Source organism: Solea solea, chromosome 1 (genome assembly GCF_958295425.1).
Source record: "Solea solea chromosome 1, fSolSol10.1, whole genome shotgun sequence".
Lineage (NCBI taxonomy): Eukaryota > Metazoa > Chordata > Actinopteri > Pleuronectiformes > Soleidae > Solea > Solea solea.
This window is the reverse complement of record NC_081134.1, coordinates 35,000,250-35,023,627: the sequence shown is the minus strand read 5'-3', so window position 1 is coordinate 35,023,627 and position 23,378 is coordinate 35,000,250. Positions and strand designations below refer to the sequence as shown.

General features: G+C 39.9%; 1 protein-coding gene across 1 annotated transcript in view; it reads right to left on the bottom strand.

Moving 5' to 3' along the window:
- Positions 1 to 23,378, bottom strand: part of malrd1 (MAM and LDL receptor class A domain containing 1) — a 42,127-nt gene that overhangs the window by 13,825 nt on the left and 4,924 nt on the right. The window contains exons 7-20 of the mRNA XM_058626715.1: positions 22,725 to 22,877; positions 20,715 to 20,820; positions 19,757 to 20,124; positions 18,488 to 18,933; positions 15,993 to 16,080; positions 15,726 to 15,905; positions 15,454 to 15,610; positions 14,263 to 14,419; positions 14,042 to 14,152; positions 12,005 to 12,218; positions 11,661 to 11,908; positions 10,393 to 10,681; positions 7,527 to 7,772; positions 5,723 to 5,880 (exon numbers count right to left, since the gene is read on the bottom strand). Of these exons, the coding sequence (XP_058482698.1) occupies positions 5,723 to 5,880; positions 7,527 to 7,772; positions 10,393 to 10,681; positions 11,661 to 11,908; positions 12,005 to 12,218; positions 14,042 to 14,152; positions 14,263 to 14,419; positions 15,454 to 15,610; positions 15,726 to 15,905; positions 15,993 to 16,080; positions 18,488 to 18,933; positions 19,757 to 20,124; positions 20,715 to 20,820; positions 22,725 to 22,877 (2,921 nt within the window). The remainder of the gene's footprint in view (positions 1 to 5,722; positions 5,881 to 7,526; positions 7,773 to 10,392; positions 10,682 to 11,660; positions 11,909 to 12,004; positions 12,219 to 14,041; positions 14,153 to 14,262; positions 14,420 to 15,453; positions 15,611 to 15,725; positions 15,906 to 15,992; positions 16,081 to 18,487; positions 18,934 to 19,756; positions 20,125 to 20,714; positions 20,821 to 22,724; positions 22,878 to 23,378) is intronic.

Sequence of the window (23,378 nt, the reverse complement as noted above, 5' to 3'; positions counted from 1 at the left end):
TCAACAGCATGCCCATCAGACGCACTGAGACAGTGAATCCGGTCAGTATTGAACTGAATGTTAGCATTTTCCACTTGCTTTACCCAAACAAACAAACACCATCTGCAATCGGAACCAGAACTTAGGGCCGATTCCATTCCAACTGGGAAGAGAATTCAAAGTATTGTGTTGGTGTATTCTGTATTCTGTATTCTTTCAGTGTAAAGCCAAACCAAGTGTCTTGTGCTTCTGTAAGCAAACTGGCAGTGAGATATTGGTCAACTGAGAGGAGTTAAAATGGATTGGAGATACACAAACACACACACACACACACACACACACACACACACACACACACGCAATCTTGTCTCTCACTTGCGGTGATTGGAGGATTGTTAAAATCCACTTCAGTTTCAGGTCAATACACAAAACTGCTGCCTGTTTAAACCAGTGAGTGTTTAATTGTGGAAAGTATAGATTTTGCTCCAGATCCTCTCGGAGTTCTAATATAAGCCTTTTTCACAGCAGACATGTTGACAGGAGCAAGATAAGGTGGAGGTGATATTCAATGTTCTATTCACTGGTCCCTATAATTAAAGTCATTATTTACTCCTGTGTTTCTGTGGTGACATATAAAATTGCAGTCATTCAGACTTCCTTTTAAAATGGGAAAAGTTCATTTCACCTAAAATGACTACATTGGAAAAAGTAAATAGTGTGTTTGCATGTGGGTTTTTTTGTGCTGATTGTGCTGTAAGTGTCTCCCTGAGACATGGACATTTGCTCTCAGTTGACAAACAGCAGAGAAACAAGGAAAAGAGATATAAGCCACTTATAGAAAACTAACCTAAGGCAGCCTTTTCTGACTGGAGACATATTTTAATCTGTTCACTCTCATAAACCAAATTCCATTAAAAAAAAGAAAAAGCTCACAAGGAGCTGCGTGTCTGCTGCTGCATGGTTTGGTAAGTTTGTGAGAGTGAAGGATTTCAAACACAAAATAAATAAGTCACAAAATAACACATTTGAACTTGAACAATTCCTGTGTGCCTTGTAAAATTTAAAATGTTCGATTTTCCTCTATGAACTTTGGTGTGGAGAGTGAGCTGCTTACAAAGTTCGGTTCAGACTCCAAAAACTTACACTAGCTTCTGGGAATATAAAAAGTATTTATTTCTAAGTGTAAGTTTATTGTCCTCTATTAAAAGATTCAATCAATTAATCTTTCTGGACATTGCAGGTGAACAGTAGACTGTACTGGAGGCACTGCTGATGTAGTGACTGCGGTGAAAAGAGAAATGTCCTGATGTGTTAAAAATCAGAGGACAAGCAATGTCACATTCTACTCTGCAGGTTGAAAGCCTATTAACAAGCATCCTTGCATGAGGCGTGCGCAAGCTGTCTCCTCCGCTTATGCCTATGGAGCGCCGGCTTAAAATAATCTTGTTACTGTGAGGGTAGAGCATTGATTAATAGGCAGCATTGTACTCCGATTTATCCAGATTTATGTCACAGAGTAAAAGCTCAAAGGCCTTAAAGTGACTGACAAGTGTATGATACCAGCGAGGTGAAGCTCAATCTTGAAGTCAGTGTGGTCCGTCAGTAATGGCATTTGTTCGATCGGTTTGAAGATTCATTCCCTGAACTCGCGGTCAGGGCAATGCAGCAGCAAATGCCGTTTGTTCAAAGTGAAAAGTGGCGAGGCATTTGCATAATTGAATTTTATTATCCCTAGCTGACAGTCAAAAGGCCTGAAAAGAACAAAAGAGGTTGTAATCACAATAAAAAAGCTTATTTCATTGAATTTTTTGATTCCCGGAATGTCTTAACCATTCACTAAATGTTCCACTAAGATGAAATCCAATTTGTATTCATGGATTTTTTCATTTTATGGAACCACTGGCAGCTTTTTTTTTTTTTCTGTCCACTTACCCTAAATTCATATTGCAGCCACTTTTTTCTACCAAGTCTCAAGTTCTTTAAATAGTATCACAACATTAACCACATATCAGCCTTTTGTTTTCTTGACAGGGCTGCACTATAGATTAAGAATATGTTCAAATGATTATCCCTGTCATGCTATATTTTACTTTGGCAGAACATCATCTCTTTGACTCAGGTGCAGTTGCTCGCCATAATGGCAGACCACATTTGAACCCACTGCAGCATTCGTAACTATATAAACGAGTAAATGGCAGAGTGTACAGGCAGCTTATCTCAATCACTGTAACACTATGGTTATTCAAAATACATCTGTCAGCAAGTACGGTGAACAAACTGCCTACTCGCACAAAATGAAATATTAAATATGTATGATGTTTGCTTTTCCGAGACAAGTGATTTAAACTGTTGCAAAAGAACACGGAAATACAATATGTTATTGTACATGTGGAAATGGGTTTCATACACACTTTTATCAAGTGTTCATATTCGTAATCGAAAAAACTGTATATTAAGAGGAATTTTTTTTTCACTTCAGGCTGAGAGCTACAAGATTGATGCTCATATCAGTGCAGTTAATTTAGTTACGAAGCTGGAGGTTGTGGCCAAGTAAGTAATTTGCACCATACATAGTATTTATAATTAATATATTATAATAATACATCTTCTACGGCTTTATCCTCCACATGAGGGTCGCGGGGGGCGCTGTGCCAATCTCAGCCGACATAGGGCGATAGGCGGGGACCACCCATCGCCAGTCAATCACAGGGCCACATATAGAGACAAACAACAACCCACTCTCACACTCAGACCTACGGTGAATTGAGAGTGTCCAATTTACCAGTCCCCATATTGCATGTTTTTGGACTGTGGGAAGAAGCCGGAGACCCCGTTTCAAAAACTCAGGTTTCAAATCTCAAGGCACACACAACAGGAGTTTGTATTTGAAACAAGAAGAGAGCTTTTCATTTTTATATTCAGTGTATGTCAAAAAACAATCTAGATTTGAGGTGGTATATTAACTAATCCAATATGAAACATCTCTGCACTTATTCGGCTATGTTAGATTCACGATAACTCCACAAGAAATGGCACCAAAACGTGCAAACGGCAGAAACTGCTTGCAGACGCATTACTCTACGTGTAGTAGCTTTGACTTTTGAAAACTGATTTATTCAGATCAGTTCTCATCAGGTTTATTCCAGGTGAGTGTGCTGCAGAGTGCAGTTATCAGTGTGATGAGTGTGACAGACAGGCCTGTTGAGCCCCAGGTGAACTTCTCGGGGGGGAAATCAGTTGCCTGGTAAATATAATCCCCTCTCGCTCTCTCTTTAGCATCAATATCATAATAAATCCCTTTGTTCTTCAATCAACCTCCAAAGATGACTCACACTGTTTACATAATTAGGCTTTCAGAGGGAGTGGTTGTGCCCGTGCAAAGTTGTGTTTGCATTTATGAAGCTGTTTTGCAACATCTGTTGCATTGAGCACTAATCTAAATTATGAGTGCTATTGTCTTTGTACATTTCAGGCCATACATGCACTCGCATAACTTAGGTGTGATATGGGATTATAGGGACATGAGGCTGAGATCCTGCCTCTTACACCTCACCACAAAAACACAGACACTTCACCCAGTGTCTAGAATCATCAGGATCACCTCTGAACTCCCCACCCTCTGTCTCCATGTCCGTGTAAATTTAAAAGGCCAAATTTTACATTAACCATCCATGAGTGAACGTGTGAAATGGTCCACAAACATTCATCATCTCCTCCTTCTTAGAGAGTCCCATAATCAATCAAACAGCCAGCTGGGCTGGGCGGGAAAACACTGCAGATTGATGTTCAGCCTGCACCAGGCTTTAATGTGCAATCAATAGAATGGTAGGTTGGTGGAGTATTTGTGCAATATTTAAATCCCTAACAACACCAATAAATACATCATGCACAGGTGTCAGACTAATATATATGAGAGAATAATAATAAGGGAGACGCAGTAGTGGTGAAAGCTCATTATGGCAATAGTCAATATGTTTAGTTTTTCATCACGATTGCAAAATAAGTCCAAACGTAAAGATAACCTCCTAATAAAAGTGAGTCATGAATATAAAATTTCACTGGTAGGCAAAACTAGCCTCAAGTAAGTGAGGACATTTTTTTTGTTTTTAACCAATGAAATATTTGTTACCAGAGGAAATCTACTCAAAATAAACCCTGCTGAACCCATATTCATAGTCAAACTATCTGTGTTAACAAGAATAAAGGTTTTAGACAATAATTGATTATGTTTTGAATCACTGGCAGACCTTTAATCTCCTGAACAACATGAGGTCAGGACAGAGGTTGCTGCAGCGTGTACCATCCTCAGTGGAATGATATGCAAATCTTTACGAGGCAGGGTGCAACTTGCTGTTTAAGGAAAAAAACAAAGCAGTTTGTAGAATTTAAATAACTCGCTGACCTGATTTGCACACAAGGACACACTAACATGCGAGAATGTGACACAGATTTGAATCCACATTCACGCCTCTGAACGATTCTGAATTAAATGGAGTTGAGAGTAAACAGAGAACTGACAGAAGGTAGCTGAACAGTAATGGCAGAAGAGCAGCCAGCAAAAATCTGAATCCCAAAAAGTCAACGGTGCATGTTTGAAACAAGATGGCTTAAAGCTGCAGTGCATGAATTTAGTTGATTTTTGGTTTGATTTTGATGTTATCATCATGCCTCTGTTTAGTCTTTGTGAATAGAAAAGACGAAGCACTATTTGTGTGATGCGTCCTTCGTCTGAAAACAGGTTCTGTCAAGCAAAACTACCAGACCTGAGGGAGCGTTTCTGTGTATGTACCAACTGCGCACGAGCAGGTGGGGGCAAGAAGGGCTTATCCTGTGAAACTGCTGAAAAACTGCTGAATTGTTCTGCTTTTTAAAACAGTACAGTTCACTTCTTAAAGTTTTTTTCTCTGTGTTGTCAGTCATTGTTTGCCACCGTTGCTTTACTTGCTCTATGTTGCTTTTGCTTCCCCCTGTCTTGATATAAAATAAATCGCTTCCTGTGTGCAGCCCAGTAAAGTCGCTGGGTAACAGGAGATCTAAACACTGCTATGATGAGATAGATAGAGAGTCATGTCAAGCTGGTGCGCTTCATCAGCGTTCTGTGATGTCAGCTGACGACAGTTTGATTATAACAGACATGTGTTCATATTTATGTTACATACTACAGTTTTAACACCTATTCTGATTGTATGTCGCTGTCTTTATGTTATTTTATCTTATTTCTTGTCTTGTGTAATGCTTTGTCCTGTAAAGCCGTTTGATTCAAATCCTGTTGTTTTTAACGTGCTACATAAATAAACATGTCTTGACTTTACTCACAAGCAAGATCAAGCCATAACATTTGGTAGCTTGTGTACACTGGTCAGCCACAAACCAGTGACTAGCTGCAATGCAGTGGCTGATGAGTTTTTTACCAGATGGTGGGGAGGAGCTGCTCTGGGCCGAAGGTTCATGATCCTCATCACTCAGCTCCTCATCAGCATCAAACAGATGCTCGATATATCAAACACTGGTGGAGAGACTGACAGCTCAAACTTTCTTTTTATCAGATCACCGAGACCACAAGAGAGTAACGCCAATACGACGCAACTACTGTCTGCATTATTTATGTGTAACCATGGTAGCCATGCTAGATGAATGGCTGAGGGTCGACCATAGTTCATTTAATAAAGCATCATGGGCAAACCTCAGATAGATTCATAATTCTTTATCTTCATCCTTTAAACATGCTCTCTCAGTGGTTTACCTTGATCAGCAGTCGGATGGTGCCTGATGCCTTGTGGGAAATGTAGTACCAGAAAGCAAGCTTGCAGACGGCACTAGACTCCTTCCAAATGGAGCTTCGGATGTGAGCTTTATCACCTTTGAGTCCCACTGGTGTAGCTTCCAGATAGACGAAATGACCTGTGGAGATAAAGACACGATGTGATTGAGGGAAAGGGCAACACTGAGGGAGAGGGTGAGATTGATGTGTACGATTAAGCTCCCGAAGCCAGTGACAAATTAAACCGGTGTGGTGGAAGAGTGAGGGTCAGAGGTCATAGAGTCATCTCAGACATGTCTCCTAACCCAGGTTTGTGACCCAGAGAGTTTGTATGTTCTCCCCTTGTGAGAATGCATGTGTGTTTTCTCCAGGTTCTTCCGTTTTCTCTTACATCGGACACTCTAAATTGACTGTCAGTGTGAGTGTGAGACTAAATGGTTGTTCGTCTCTGTGTGTTGGCCCTGTGACAGACTGGCGACCTTTCCATGTTGTCCCCCGCCTTTCAGCTGGGATTAGCTCCAGCAGCCCTGTGACCATCATGTGGAGGTTAAAGTGATATCCAATGAGTGAAAGAATGTCTCCTTACTTGTGCAACTGCCTTATGACACTGTGGAGACGGCTTGGGAAAATGGCTGAATACAAAGACAATTAAAATGATTAACTTATCAGTCAGTGCGTTTACATGACGTTAGAAAAAAGCAAATGACTGTGTTAGTGTGACTTAAAATGCATGTTACTGACATTGAAATTGTACTAAATTTAAATTCTCAAAATCCAACAAACACACCCAGATATTGCAAATGGGAGTTAATCAATACTGCATGTTCAGTTGGACTAAAGTTGACCTTGACCCTCTGTGCCTGTGCCACAGTTCCCAGTTCCCTGATGAGGAGTTTATGAATGAGCCAGCTCCGAGAATTAAATATTTTAAGGTTCACGAATAGTAGGAATACTCATAGTATGCCTCATTGTCCAGCTATAACTGTAGCTTGACTGATAAAAGTATAGATTTTAGAAATATAAAACTGTTTTTCAGCAACAACCAATACATGTATTTCCATTCAGTAATTATTGTATGTTAGAAGCCAAGTCTATCATTTCCCACTCTTGATTTAAGTTTCCTTAATATGCAAAAGGAAATAAACATCAAACAAGGCTTACATGTAATATGTTATGGCTTTTGATTTAATCTAATTCACATTAGCCTCACTGAAGCAGAGCTGCATTGTGTTCCTGCTTCTGCAAACGGATCATTTCCTGCCATTGCTGTTTTACATTAGACAAAATGAATTGGCAAAAAAATAGAGTGCCTTATTATTGTGATTGGACTGTGCATTTGGCAGCGGAGGAAAAAAAAAGAAAAAGATTTCTTAAGTGAGATGAATAGGAAGAAGCAGAAACAATGAGCTGATTGACGAACCGTAGGCAACAAGGATGACTACATTTCCCTTTCCTGCTGCTGTGTGGGAAACCACTTGCACCAGGTTCAACATATACACATAATGGCTTTAATTATTATTGATTAATATTGTATTTAACATTAATTTGTTTGGCGCCTCTGTGAACAATAAGTGCTTGCTTTTCAGTTGTATTTCTGACTACGTAGCTGTTTAGGCATAAAAAAATGATTTTACCATACTCACTAAAGGCTCATCTGCCATACATGACACATTTAAGTGGGTAATTAAGTGCATGAATTAATAATTGTGGAGCTCCACAACAGCTCAGTTTTATTCCCTGGTTGTACAAACTACCCACAATTAAAAGTGCACTTTTGATTGCATACCGTTTTCATCCATTAACGTGTGGTCATATGGAGGCCGTATGCTTTGGACCGATCCAGTCCCGAGCGTCCAATCGAAATTATCCGCCAGGGAGCTCTTCCAGCCACAGCGACCATTCTCAAAGGAGCAGGAAGTCCCACAGTCCTTTTCATCGGTACCATCGCCACAGTCCTCTGCAAAGTCACAACTCTGCCCTGCAGTGAAACATTGGCCATTTTCACACTGCAGGAAGCCTGAAGGACAAGAGCCTGGAAAAAAAAAAAGAAAGACACAGCCATAAAATATCAATCAGACCATTTGTGGCTTGGTCTGTCACTGTGTCTGTCAGGACGAGGTGGATTGATGTTGTGGCTGGTGGCAAACGTGCCGACACTTTTTAGTAAGTGAAGAGGGAAAGGACTCCAGGGATTCATATCAAAGGAGGAGTTTAAGAAATACACAATTTACAACTTATTCACAGATTAATAAAATGTTGAACATGAAATTAATATGAAAATATAGATTCTGATTACACACATTTCTACATTTCAGGGTGATATAACGCATGATTACCATTTATCTTATCTTAAGAAATGCAGGTAGGTGGTAGTATTTGTAACTCCTTGACCGTTTAAACACTGTTTCCTCTTGTTTCGAATAACTTGACCTGCATAGTATCTGAAAGACATCTAACTAACATGAAAGCAAATAAATCTGCTTCATCTAATGTCAAGCTATCGTTAATGATATACTGTTGAGACCAGCTCAGTATTAACTTTAGAGCAAAGGAAGGCAACTCAGGAGAGTAAAGTCCATCTCCATGCAGCATCCGGGTCTCTATAAGAAGCTTAGAAAGACAAAAGAACATGCAGCTTTCAGCCCTAATCAGTGTATCGAAGGGTATTGGTGCTGGAAGGAGATGGAATCTGCTTCTTTTCGGTGCCAGGCATTCCAGCAGGGCCAGTGTTAGAGAGGTACATGAGGCGTAATAAAGAGGGGTGGTCCCTGTAATTAAAGAAGGGAAAGGGGTATACATCCCTCCTAAACCTTTGTTTCTCTTCAGAGGCACAGGACCAGAAGCAATGTGCCCCAACAAAGGCACATAGAAAGCCAGGAAGCCACGACTCCCAACTGTGAAACCAAGGCAGCTCCCTGCCAACTGCTCACTGTGGCGCACACAGATGAAGCTGAAGTGAACGTTTGAAGCTAAAAATATACAGTGTCACTTTTCCAAAAGCAGCCTCATGTAGCTCTTAAGGACTCATTAATTTGTTCTCATTGTTTCATATACATAACTTGTGTATGTTGGGCTTCAATTGTGCATAATGTAACCCTCCCCCCCTAGAAATCCATTCCTGATGTACACAAGCTGGTCAGTCACCCTGAACATCACAGTGCCCTCTAGTGATCAAATTACAACAATTGTACAGTAAAAAGAAAAATCTCATTATGAATATTTGTGGAAATTCTGAGGGCTAAGTTTGGTTTTGAGGGTTTACAACATTAACAAATGTGTTTATTATTAATATGTCATTTCTGCCACTAGGAGTCTCTCAATCGGAACAATAACAAAATACCTATTTTTGATGACATTTTACTGTTTCGTTTTTTAAATTAAAAACACTACTCTCATACGTGTTAGATATTCTAATGTGGACATGTGATATATTATAAATATAACATCTTTAATGGGATCCAAAGACACTGTTTAAATGTACTTTATGCAGAATCATCACCTTGAAACATGCCCAAAAAGTAATGGCTACATAGTAGTTTGAGTACATGAGAAAACCTGTTTCAGTGGTCTGTGGTGTAATTGCTCCTCATCATAAACCATCCACGTATCCTCTAAAACCTCCAGAGTATTAGTACAGGCAACAGAAGAGAATGAGAATAAGATGATAAGTGTAATTAACAGCACTAACACGAAGGTATCATCAGCATTCAGCCTTGCGTTAGATCTCGGTGAGACCGCAAATCTGCAGAGCTCCTCAGTGACTCATTAATTCTCCCGCTCCCTAAGAATAAATTCTCTGAAAGCACAAATACAGACAGAGGCAGTCACACAATGAGACAGTGGACCAAGTTAATGGCAAGAGGCGTTTGTGAGGAAAATGATGTACATCATGCTGCCGATCAAGACAAACTAATTCAGCTCATAATGACAGGGAGCAGGAGCCACAGAGTTTCTCATCCCTTCAGATGAAAAATGCACTCTTTTCTCCAGCATCCAATTTTAAGAGACAGTCAGGAAATGGCTCAGTTATAACTGCAATAACTAGAACATTAGTTTAGAAACAGTTAACACCACTCTCATACTGTATCTCGACAAAACGCCAGCTGAAACCTGATGCTATGATAAAGCTGGTCAGCGGTTAATACATGTGCCCAAATATTTTAAGAATCTAACCTTAATATCATAGATATTTACTTTTTTATCACATATTCAATTAAACAGTAAAATCCAGATAACTAGACGTTTTATGTTCACAGATTGACGTTAAAGGTCATTGCTAATACTTACAGACATAAAAGAGCATTAAAGGGTAGAGCACAACTAACGCAGTCAAAGCTCTTTGAAATAATCGAATAAAAGCTGGGGAAAAAAAAGATTTTCCTCTCCTATCTGGATGAATAGTGGTGAGAATGTTATTCATTTAACTATGTGAATATAAACAAAAGAAGCTAATTAAACTGGTGACTTGATGAAAAGCAAAGTATTGAAGAGAGAGAAGGTTAGTGGTAATGTGTAAGGTGATAATAACTGTGCTGGGATCAATGCAAATACTTCCGGCGGCTCAGAGTTAATCACAATACGTTCTTCAGTCCATAAAATATAGGAAACACCTTCATAAGATGAATATACTGTCTACTGAGATGAGTGTATACCTGCAGGAGTTGCAGGAGTGTTTTCCTCAAATCCAGCAGAGGAGGTAAGCAGACATCCAGGAGAGAACGTGATGTCATCCAAGCAGACGTCACCCTTCGAGCTGTGGCCCACTTTGCCCTCAAACGTGACCTGGAAGTCTGTGGTGTGGCTCAGAGGGATTTCCCTCATCTGCCAGTAGTTGCCCTGGTCTCCCGTCAGGTTCAGTAGAAGATGGAGATTCCCTTCAGTTTTCCTGAAGACGCTGAGCGTCCCGATGCCGTCGCCGGACATGTGAATGTAGAAACGCATCTGAACAAAGGACAGAAAGTGAGAAAGTTATTCTTACAGTGATACTGGGTTACTTTTTAGCCACATTGCGATATAAAATATGTCCCTTCTATTTTCTATTACATGAACTATTTTACATTTTCATTTATTGTTAATCACTTGATGGATGCACTTCTTTTCTATTCTGCCCTTGTCCTGAGAGAGAGTTTATCTCCATTATGCAGCACAGTGATGCGTCTTCACGTTGCTCATGTACAACACCCTTCATCTCAGTAGAAAGACTTTGTGTCCTTCTCCACTTCTCTACTACCCCCACAGCCCTTCCTCCCCTTTAATTGGTGCCCCTTTTTTTTTTTTGCTGACTGCATGATTGATTGACAGGTTAGGGGTGTGATAAGACAGACATGAGGCACAGAGCAAACAGAGCAGTCAATCAAGAGAGCCTTCCCTGTGGAGCATCAGGCTGACGGCTAGGAGGACACACGCACACAAGCGTGCGCCCGCACACACCGACACTGACACAATGAACATTAACATATCAACTTCCCAGTGTCTTTTCAGGGCACATCTCTTATATGAATTCTGTCAACATTTGAAACCAATACAAAGAAAGACATTAAAAATCCATTTAAGTATGTGTATATATACTGTAGTTCAGCATAAATCATCATCACCTTTGTAAGATCTAATTGTTTTTTTTAATTTAGGTCATACTTTAACATTAATTTCTCACTGTTTCCTAAAGGATGGATTTTGAGAAAAAGCCACTTTATTAGGTGTCTTTTGTACCTAATAAAGTGGCTGGGGAGTGTTTCTTCCTAGTTACAGCCGCTCTTTAGCTCTTACCTTCGGATACAGGTCGGAATCACTTAAAAAAAATATGTATCAAACTGGATAAATGTGTAGTTAGCAAAAACAAAATCATATATTATGTTAACCTGTAAACTTTATAGGTGCTACCCGGAAGATTTTATTACCTCTGACCGTCACTTAATCTCACCTTGCACTGTGAGCTCCTGTGGCTTAGCATGGGTCCAGATATACGGGCTATGTGTCCGACTGAGTGTGGAAAAGAGCTTTCAAGGTAGAGGTAGTGCCCTGAGGGGTCTCTTAGGGTGTGGTCACTGGACGGCCCGGTGCCAACTGTCGGAGTGCTGCCCGCTTTGATGAGCCAGTCAAAGTCATCCCCTCGACTCTGGCGCCAGGAACAAAGATCAAATTCAAAACTGCAGCGTCCACTAAAGCCCTCTGCAAGACAGCGATAAAAATTAAGAAATCACATCAGGCCTCTACTTGATGGAGAATTTAATCTCTCAGCACTGCGACTACAACAGGGGCCCTTACTGCAGATGTAGGGGTCCTCATCAGAGTTGTCCCCGCAGTGGTTAATGAAGTCACAAAGGTCGTCCTGAGGGATGCAGTGGCCGTTTGCACAGGCGTACTGCTCAGGTGTACACGGCTGATCTGAAGTAAGTGGAGGGGAACAGTGCAGGAAGCTGACGTCATCTATCACCACATCTCCCATGTAACTGATGCCTCGCTTAGCTCTGAAAACCACCTGATGAAGGACGAGAAACCTGTAATCAACTCCTAGTCCGGTCTGTCATGTACACATAATCAGATTATTAGACAGCAGGGTTGATGTTTAACATAATCAGACTCCAAACACACTTCTTTTCCCAATCAGTCATGATCGTCTGGGTCTTAAGGCAGACAGCTGAGGAGAAATCGAATCACCTGAACAGACTTGGGTTCTCTGACTGCTGAGGTTATTCCTGGTCATTAGGAACACACACACACACACACACACAGTGCAGGGATTGCAACTCCGATTACTGTCACACACCAAGTTAAGACTCATTAAACTGGATTAGACTCAATCAATCCATTCTTGATTATCAGGTCTGCCTGTCCAATTTAGTCTGCCATGTTTAAAATTAGGCCAATTAAACTGCTGAGCACAGCCATCGGAGAGGCTGTGCTTCAGTAGAACCTGAATGTCACTCTGAATCATGTGTGTTATTGTGATTATGACACTACTGACTCCAGGGAATACACATCATGACAAATATGCTTCTCACATTTAAATAAACTATAAAAGGTCAATCATTTGGGTTAGTGGAGAACTTGTCACAGAGAGTCCTGTGTAACGTGAATAATGTGGCTGATTATGTGGCAAAGAGAGTCGCATGAAAGAATGCTATTGTCTGATGAAAATATACCATTTTCCAGCCTCGATAATGAGTTGGATTTTTTTATGTTACTCATGCTACCCTTCCTTTTTTAATTAATAATTATTTATTTATGATGATTCCGCTGCCAGGAAAAAGCAATACATTGGTTTCCTGATAATCAGGGGTGTCACAGCATCTTCCATCATTTTTTAATTATCTTTCCTGATAAACTCATTTTGGGCTATTTCAATGGACAATGGACATTTTTTTAATTTTGGGTAGCAAGACACCTCTGAACTGTGGGCCACACACATTATGCCCTAGAATAAAATCATACTGAACAATACAGAAGATGTATGAAGATATGAATGATTTGTGTTGAGGGACTAACACTGTGTGGGTTCATTTTAGAAGAAGGCAATGCAGTAGGGTATGTATATGTATGTGTATTTTAGTTAATTCCTAGGGAAAAACTTATTTCTGGAGTAAATTTTGCAGATAAAAGCATCCATTTGTAACATTGCAATGTCATACACAAATGCAGATACATGACTTAAGTCCAGGTTAAAAAAGCTTGAAGGGTAAAGAAAACCAAAGGCAGCAACACAACAAAATAATCCAAAACAAAAGATATAAAGGAAAAGTCAAAGACTTACAAGAAAGATCAAAAACTCACAGGGTGATCACAAGGAAGAAAAAGAGACAATCTGGCGGCGAGTAACAGGAAACAAGAAACAGGTGTAAGCGATGTAACACAGATGAACGTAATCAACTAACGAGAAAGAGAATCAGGAAGTAAGAGAAAGGCGAACAAGTGTGAATACAAAATAAAACAGGAAGTTAAGCCAAGAAAATACGAACCTACACAATAAGACTCCATTAGCTTCAGGACAAAAACAAAACTCGGGAAAATGAAAGTTCACATAATAAATAAAATATCAGATAAATCAAAGTAATAAATCCCCGGGTCATGAAACATTTGGCTTCCAAACAATTTCAACAGAAAAGAAAACACTAAATCCTATGAAGATACGAAGCGTTATAAAAATCATTTATAATGAATTGATCATTAGTCTCTCTAATGGTTATTTGTTCATTTGAGAGAGCAGATGTTTGACTTCATATAGATACACATTAGTAAAGAGGGTGTGGCGTTGGAGCAAAATTAATTCTAAGTATTCCTAAAGAACAAAAATAATTTACAGACCTGGAAGTTGTTTGATAACCCCAGAAAAACCTCTCCTCGTCTCCATTTGTTGCCTTGGTTACCAGTCTGAGACCAGACCTCATGAGTGACATTTCCGTGCATTAGCAGCACCTGTAGGTAGTGGGGGAAAAAAGTCATGAATATAATGACTCACTTCTGATGAGACACGAGAGTGAAGTGACTGTGATTCTCCCGTACGAGCATACGGCTGCTCTCCTCACCTGCAGTGAGCCCACAGTGAATCCACTCATGTGGTACCAGAAGATGAGTGTGCAATGAGGCCCAGTGGAGGAGATGATGGGAGTGAGAAGGTCAGCGGTTTGACCATAGCCACCATTTGAACTGTCTGCATACATGTACCAACCCTCAGGACTGCCTCTATCACAGGAACGATATGAAAAACTGCATCACTATATGCGATGTGAGTCATGGTTTAAGAGGATTAAAACATGTCATTAGCTTGATTGGCTTTTATAAATATTCTTCCACATGAACATTCCTATTTCAAGAAGCCTGCGAGCATCTGTTTTTATTTAATTCACAGAGCCGGTGTAGCTTTGCTTGGGTTGAATAAGACACAGCCTCTTCCCTCTCCATTTCACTCAGCTCTTATCGATCAATAGCCAATCCTGGCTGCTGTAGGACTGAGGAAGAAGGAGTTGCGGCCAAATGGAGAGGTTATGAAAGAAGATAAAGTCTGCAATTCTGGCAGAGGGAAGATATTTGCTGAACTGTGGTGGTCAAAGTGCACCGCCATTTTCTGCTCTCACCATCCAGCTAATAAAAGAGAGATAAGAACAATCAGGTAACTGTCAATCCGCTGTAAATGGGCCTGACACAGAATGTCAGAATCACACACCATTCTTTTCTTGTGTCTTTGCTTTTAGTGAAATAAAAAAAACAAAATGCATATTAGACACTAATTATAATGAATCTTGAATTCAGCTTCTGCATTTATAATCGCTTTTGGGAAAGTGAGATACGTGCTATGATTTAAGATAATCCAATTTAATCTCATTGTTATGAACCAAGTTATTAAGCTCCATCCATCTCTAGTCATCTATCCATCTGTGTTGTTCACCCAATCACCAGTCTGAAGCCTCAAAGCAACAGTTCAGGTTGTATGAGGTGTTGAAAAATCACCGTAATGCACACACTTTAGTTTCCAGTTGAACAAGGCTGTCTAATGGTGAGGTAAATGGACCAGCCCGTTCTTAAGATACTTTAGATTTAAGAAGACGTTGATTTCATTAGGTAAACCTTTTTTAAGTGGCTAAAATCTGCTGGCAGCCATGTTATCAGTGACATGTATTCAGTCAAATTATCATTATATAAGAGCCTGGACTTTGACTTTACTTTGACCTTTTTTTTCTTATTTAGATTATTTGATCAGTCAATTTATCTGTACTCACAGTGTGTGGTCATGAACAGGCCGATCGTATTGCTCTCCATCATGGATGCTCTCCCCTTGATCAGGGGACCAGCGAAATTCATGGATTAGGACCAAAGAGGGATGGATGCTCCTCCAACCACAAGTGTCACTGCCTTCAAAGTCACATTGTTCCTTCACTGGAGAAAGATAGAGGTAAATTCATAAATGAGAAGGGAAATGAAAATTTAAAAAAAAGCAGTGATGTGTGAAGGAAAATGGAAAACAGAAACGAGAGTGAAAAAGACATTTTACCACAGTTTAGTTCATCGGAGCCATCAGAGCAGTCAGTTCTGAAGTCACACTCTTTGCTCTGGGGAACACACTCCCCGTGTGTCCCACAAACAAACTCTCCATCAGGGCAGCTGTGAGGCAGGACAGTAGAAGGTGGAGAGGTCACTGTAGGGTTAGTGGTATTCACCGTGGGGAGCTCTCCTAACACAGGACACGGTAGAAAACACAAATGAGAAATAGAAAACGGAGCATTAAAACAGTCTCTTGCGTTATGTTTAACACATTTACCTTCATATGGTAGACAGTCCAGGAAGGAGAGGTCATCAATGGCAATGTCTCCATTGAAATCATCTCCAACGGTACCTTCAATCAAAATCTGGTAACAAGGAAGGTCAAAAACAACAAGATGACTTTAAAATTTAAGATCAAGGTGCTCAAATGTATTTTTATATGGCAGGTCTTTCCTAAGTTTGTTGTACTAGTTCATTTCAAAACACATAGTTGTTTGTTTTTTTCACTTTTCCATCTAAAGAGACCACATGAAGAAACACTGAAATAAATCTTGTCAAGGACAAAATTCCAAGTTATACCGTTTACGTGTAAAAATGTAACTTACTTACAATTACAACCAGGGTACTCAGTGAGTTCATGAAAACATTTGATTTATAGTTGTAGGAAAAGGTGTTCATGGTCTTCCTCTTTTCCTCCTGCCCAGCAGCTCCATCTTCAACATCCTTTATCGAATATAATCACTATCCCTCCTCTGCCCATGATCAAATTATCTCAACCTTGACTCTTACTTTATCTACAGACTTTTCAACCTGAGCCATCCAAAGTGTTTGAATGTGTTTTATCGCTGCATTTTCGTGCCAGCAGTTCTTCTTGCTCTCCTGAATTTTAAGTTCTATCTGAGCTCTTTTTTTAAAGCAGCAAATCATTGACTGAAAAGGTTATTGCTTAAGATGAGTCATGAAAATATTTCTCTGGAAATCTTGATAGAATAGACTCCAATATTCACTTTCCAGGAAAATACAGTAGCTTGAACCCCAAAGGTATTACAGTATAAGACAATGACATCTGCTGATAATGCTACTGTGGAAAAAACATTCAGGAGTATGTTGGTATAACTGACAACCTTGATGTTAAATCATTTTTGCTTTGTCATTTCGTGGACCGCTGTGCAAGCAAATGGATGTGCCCGAGTCTTAGTTTAATTTATCTCATCTTTTTCACTTTTACTCCTTCTGCAGTCAATTATTATGACAAATAGAGCTCTTCCCTCTTCAAGGCCATAATGGAGGAAAAGGTCTTTAACGGCTTGTCAAGTCATACTCACTTATAAGTAATGACAGCAGAACATATATCTTGGGGGGATCGATGTCGAGCAGTAAAGCTAATAAACAGAGCTTCATCATGCATCGCTGAAGTGCACTCTAATCTCAAAACCCTTTCTTTTACTAGCTTTTTTATTGCCTGCCAAAAAAACTGAGGCTCAAGTATCCATGTCCTATCTTCAGTTAGTCTACTCAAGATGGCATAACACACATTTCTCTGAGATAGGGGTGTCACATGACTCAGAGGACATTGTAGTGTTAAATACATGAAATTAATAATGTAGGAATAACATTTAATTCACAATTTCCACATTATACACACACTATCTTGTAGAAATATTGAGCTTTCAATTAACTACGTTAAAACAGCGGTTAAAAATCATGTTAAATAGCTCCATATTCCAACAGCTATCATTGATCAGTGGCATGGTTTTCTCCGTCTTTAAGTATAAACCCTCCCTAACCCTCTTAGTATCTCACAACACAACATCCAATAAGGAGCCAGAACTCCACAAAAGAGGTGGTGCTCTCTGGTCCTGCTCTGACCGCTTGTCAATATGTTTACATGGACACAAGTAAAAGCCTGACTGTAATGAAAAATGTGTTGTTAAGACGCCAAACTAAATACTCCAGTCCGATATGGCCCATTCAGAAAGAAATTTCTTTTCACGATGTACAGAAATGTTCCAATCAAGACACTCAAGACTAGTTGGTTTATCATATGTCCGCCTACGTAATTGTGCTTTTGATTCATTTTTGTTAGAAATGGATAGAAGCATAGCGGGAAAAAAGGTTTGTATTGACACAGTTTCCTTATTACAGGCCTTAAATAAATTGCTGTGCAGGAAATTAAATGTGCTTGGATTTATGTAAATGTCCTTCTGCACTTTCTCGCTGTTTATTGAACACAGGAGCAATATGAACTGCTGATCTGGCAGCTTCATGTTGGAAAACAGAAGAAACAAAAGTATTGTTTGGTAAATTTTTGACTAATAAACAGAAATTAAAAATTACAGACGTGAGAGAGGAGGGAAATTAAATTGCAGAGGGGAAATATGTGTGAGCAGCGACACTGGCATTTGTTTACAATACAGGTAGAAGTGAAGCTGCTTCTTTTTTATCGTTACTGTTTGACAAAAAGTAAAATATCAACTATATTATATATGTTGTATAAGTTAACGTCTTCTTAAAGGTTATTGTTGAACTTATTTTTGATTACTGATGCTAAATCCACTCATTCAGTCTTACATAACAGACTATCTTCCAGAGAGGGAACAATCCTGGACACAACATTCAAATAACTGTCAAATTGTCTTCTATTCTTGTCCATGTATGATAAAAAAAACAAAAAAAACAGGAGAAAGCACAGAGTGGAAGCAAATACTAAGTGTGTCCTCTTTTATAAATAAATACACATCATGCATCACTTAATAGAGCAGTATTATTTACCTGGAAAGGGCGAGCACTGTTGAGGTAGAGAGTCTTTCTGTTCCATAAGTTTCCTTGGTCTCCATATCGTACCCACAGCATGAGACCACGTCCTGTGGCTGTGGTCCTCAGGTACACTGCCAGACGGAACACCTGGGATCCAAACATGTGGTAATGAAAGCGGAAAACACAGTAGTGGCGGGACCTGGAAGGGTCCTTGCCTTGCAGGTGCGTGGGTTGGAAAACTCGGCTCAGTAACACCGCCGTGTCCTTAAACTCTTGCGGGATAGATGACTCGATGTAGAGATAGTGGCCTAGGCTGGTGCCCAGTGTGTGGTCCTTCCAGGGTCCTGTGTTTATTGAGGGAGTGGGACCTTGGATGCGAGTCCAGTCGAACACATCTCCTCCACTCTGCTCCTGCTTCCAGCTGCACAGCCCGTGCTCGAAGTTACACTGCAGCTCTGGAGCTGTGACACATGACAGAAAATGTATTTCAAATAAAAAATATAATCCAACAATGAATGGTACACGCAACTGAGTAACAAAGGCCTTGATTGGAATAACAAAAATCACTTTGTTTTGCAGTGGAGAAAAGTAACTCAGGGGTGTTTTGGGGCCTCATGCGTGTATGTGGGCCCATCATCAAAAAATAACCAAACAAAAACATTAAATGCAATAACAATAACAAAAGACATGGTGAAGAAGCATGAAATCATGGAAATTGCTGTCTGAAGGGGGAGAGCTTGAGCGGAAGAATCTGCAGCAAATGGCAATGAGTGATGAATGATGATCCCTTAGTGAGAAATACACAAAACAAAAGACAACACACTCACTAACTAATATTATCAAATATTAATTTCCTCCTGTTTCACAGGAGTTTTTCCCTGGATGTTATGGCTGTCATATACAATTGTGGCCTCCATGTAAAGCCTCCATGGTCATGTCACAATATCATAGACAGTAAAGTGGATAACGTCACTGAAAGGTGACCTTTTGCTTAGCACAAATGTTACATATTAATTTACATTACATATAAGTTAGAGGATTTCCAACCATGTTATCCCTATAGATGGCCCCGCCCATCTTAGGACTCCAGGCAGTTGCAAGCTTTTCCTGCCCAAAGTGTGTTGTTGTTTATATGCTGTTTTTTTAGTTAGTTCGTTTTGTACGATTGAATTTTGGGTCGTATGATTGTGTTTCTATCTATTTTACCATCGATATTGGTGCATGAAATGAAATTAAATAACTTGTGACTTAAATAACTCTAAGTGGAACAGAAGAGACACTCACAACATCCTTCCTCATCTGATCCATCTCCGCAGTCGTCCACAAGGTCACACAGCTGCAGGTGCTCCACACAGGCTTTGGTGTGCACGCAGTGGAAATGTGTGTGCGGGGGACACTTGTCTACTGCAAGAGGCATCGAACAGTTTTTGAAGGTGATGTCATCCAAGGCGGAGAACCCATCAAACACACCAAGGCTGATCTTAGCTAGAGCAATCTGGAAGGGCTGGGTGATGCGTCCCAGCTGCACGGTCACCTGGTGCCAAAGAGGTCCCTGGTCATATAAAGTTCTCCATATGATGGTGTTGTTGTGGCTTTCGTTGATTCGAAGGTACATGTCAGCAGCCCCCACTGATATGCCTGAGTTGTAATGCCTGAAGCAGAAAAAGGGAGAGGCTGAAGCATAAAACATTATTTTTGATAATAACAACCCTGCAGAGCAGTGTGTGCACTCTTTCATTCCAAAAAATGTCCTCAGACTGTAAAAGTAAATCACATGCATATGCTTCCTGGGCATTTATAAATCTCACTGTTCCGACCCGTCCAATCATCCAGGGGGAAAAAAAGTAATTCGGCATAATCTTTTAGGGGCCATTAAAATGTCAAAACACGACCAATTCAAATACTTGTGTAGTAAGTAAGATGGATAGAGAGAGCAGAGCTGTAGCAGAATAGGTGTAGAAATGTAGGGAAATAGAATGAATGTGGTCATGTTAAGCAATTTTTTAAGCCAGGGAGTTCAACGACAATTGGTAAAAGATTGGATTAGTATTGATTCCACACTGCATGAAAATTCAATTGTTACAGCAGCAAAAAGGGTCACAGGTAAACAAGTGACAAATACAAAAAAATAATAGAATACAAGACAAAATATGTGATACAATAAGACAAATATCATATACTTAAAGACAAATGCAAATGGATTAAACAACACTAAGAATCCAGGTAACAGTGAGACTCTCACCAGAAGGTCATGGTACAGCCAGCGGCCGACTGTTGGAACCACGGTCCTCGAAGAATGGCTCTCGGATAAAGACTGCTGCTGTTCTTAAATATAAACATGAAGTGGCCTGAAGAAAGGGAGACAATTCATATTCAAACTATACTCAAGGTCTGCTGCTTGAGGGTGAATCGCAGACAGTCAGCAATTCACCTTTAAAAACTTTCAAACAGTTCATGACTGACAGTCAAGAGTTTCATTTACTATTCATTGGTGGTGTCGCTCAATGTCAAATGGGATTAGTTTTGCACACACAAATAAGATGGATGGATGGATGGATGGATGGATGGATGGATGGACGGTCACATCTATTCAGAAATACCTCACCCTCTCAGATTAATTGCGGAAATAGCACGTCCAGTTTTTTGTGATTACCATGGCAACAGTGTCTTGTTGATTACAGAAGGGGACAAAGGTAAGGCTGTGGCTCCCTATAAACACTAGTTGCTATGACTTCTTATTGAAAAACAAACAAACAGGTGTACTACATTTATTTACTTGCTAATTCCCTATATTTAAATGTTGTGTACATTTAGGGATTTAAACATCAAAAACAATAAGCTACGAATGCTACTTCTGGGAACCATTTGATGCCCTTCTTTCTGAGGCAATTTGCATGTATTTTAATGTAAATATTATAAATAATTTGATATGGAGATGGAATAGTGCAGGTATATAAACAGCATACTGCCCTAAGGAATTAGGGGATTAGGGGAATACTTAAAATACACATTGCAATCTTATATATCGTATATAATCTGTATAATTGTTTGAAAACAAAATAATGTAACAGCCACGGCTTGATTCAAAATCACAAAGAAAATCAGTCTGTGATTTTTACTCCCTTTATTTTTTTTAAGCAGTTAAGTGCCATGTTTGATATGGCAGGATAAATACGCAAAGTTCAAACATCATTACCTTTTGCCTTAATGATAATATATCATTTTGGGTAAAATGCAGATATTTCACTCATCCATTTTACTTAATTTCAACTCTTCGACACTCTAAATCAGCAATTTCATAACTTAAACTCAGTGTGGTACAGATCTGCTTGTCTATCTACTATAAGACTATTGATCCATAGGTCTAATTTCATAGTACACTAGCTCACAGGCAGTTGCTGTATTTTTGGGTGTCTTTTAAAATTGAATCAGGAAGAACAAGTGACACCTATAGCAGGGGGAAAACAGCATGAATCATATTCTGTCCAGAACTGCACAGTATGAAGTAATGGTGTGATGGAGTTTGAATAATTCCTTGGCTGATTTTCGCTGCCTTTCTGCCAAACAAGCCCCGTTTGAACGCCGCCACATACTGTACTGTACCTACACACTGTGGCAGACGAGATAAGACTTTGGACGGTCACAGTGAGATCATCTAAATCTTCAAACAGATGCTCCCATTACTAGGAGCGTGTCTGTCTGCGCTCCCAGAACACAACAGAAAAAATAGGAGGTTTCACTTTCCTTTTCTGTCGCTGCCTCGATAATCTCTATCTGGACCTGACAGAGCAGCCTCTCACAGCGTGCTCGTGTAACGCGAAGGGCAAAAACAACAGATGGTGCAGCTAAAACACTTATTTGGTGTCAGACTGCAACACGTTTTCTGGTTAAAAACATGCCTCAACGAGTTGAGTCTATTCTGGGGGGTTGATGTGAAGAAAAGTGACGAGGCATGAAATGCAGTAGCATGTGGTGATGCATAAGTCTGGGGGAGACTAATGGTGCTTCCGATTGAGTTTTTCAGTGAAAGATGTGGGGGAGACTGATGCAGAATGGTTGGTGAAACTCTTTTCATTGAAGCATTTCCCCATGAACTACTTTTCTTCCTTCCATATCTTTAACCAGATATTTTTGACCAAACACCCAGGACATAAATCATCCAATCAGCTCCTCACTTTTCTTTTCTTATTCCCCTCAAATCAGATTTAGGCACCGCCGCAGTCCATGTGTGGTGTGTCTGTGTGTTCTTTACCTTCTGTGCTGTTTGTGGAGTGGTCCAAAGGCGGTGCGTGGTTGTAGTAGTCAGACGGCACCTCCACAGATGACCCCCTGACCCAGTCAAAGCCATCGCCAAGAGTGAGCTCGTACCAGCCGCAGGACCCGTCCTCAAAATCACACACAGAGGCTGAATAGCCAGAGAGACAAGAAAAATCAACTAAGCACTGATTCATTTCCGACCTTACAACACACACAAATGTATTGTTATCAAGCTTTCAGTGCTGTCATGATTTTTCTCAGCACATGTGGTTGTAATGGAAAATCTATGTCTCTGACAAAGAGAGTTATTACTTTTGATTGGGATGTTGTGGAAGAACTGCTTAGATCAGTCATAAAATCAAAAGTTACACACATGTGTTACAACAGTAAGTACAACGATGGATGCCTTGTCCATTCAAAAACAAAAAAGGATACCCTCATGGGTATTATATGTGATAAATAACTGAAAACGAGGATCATAATAATTGTTCTTTTATCTAGGACAGGATGTATCAGTGACCAGCATACACTGACAAATCAGTTTGGAAAAAAATAATTGAAAAAGAAACCCAATCTTCGCATGTGTCTTCAGCCCATTCTCGACCTTCAGACAGATGAATATGAGTCGCCACACTGCTCTCGGCCAAAT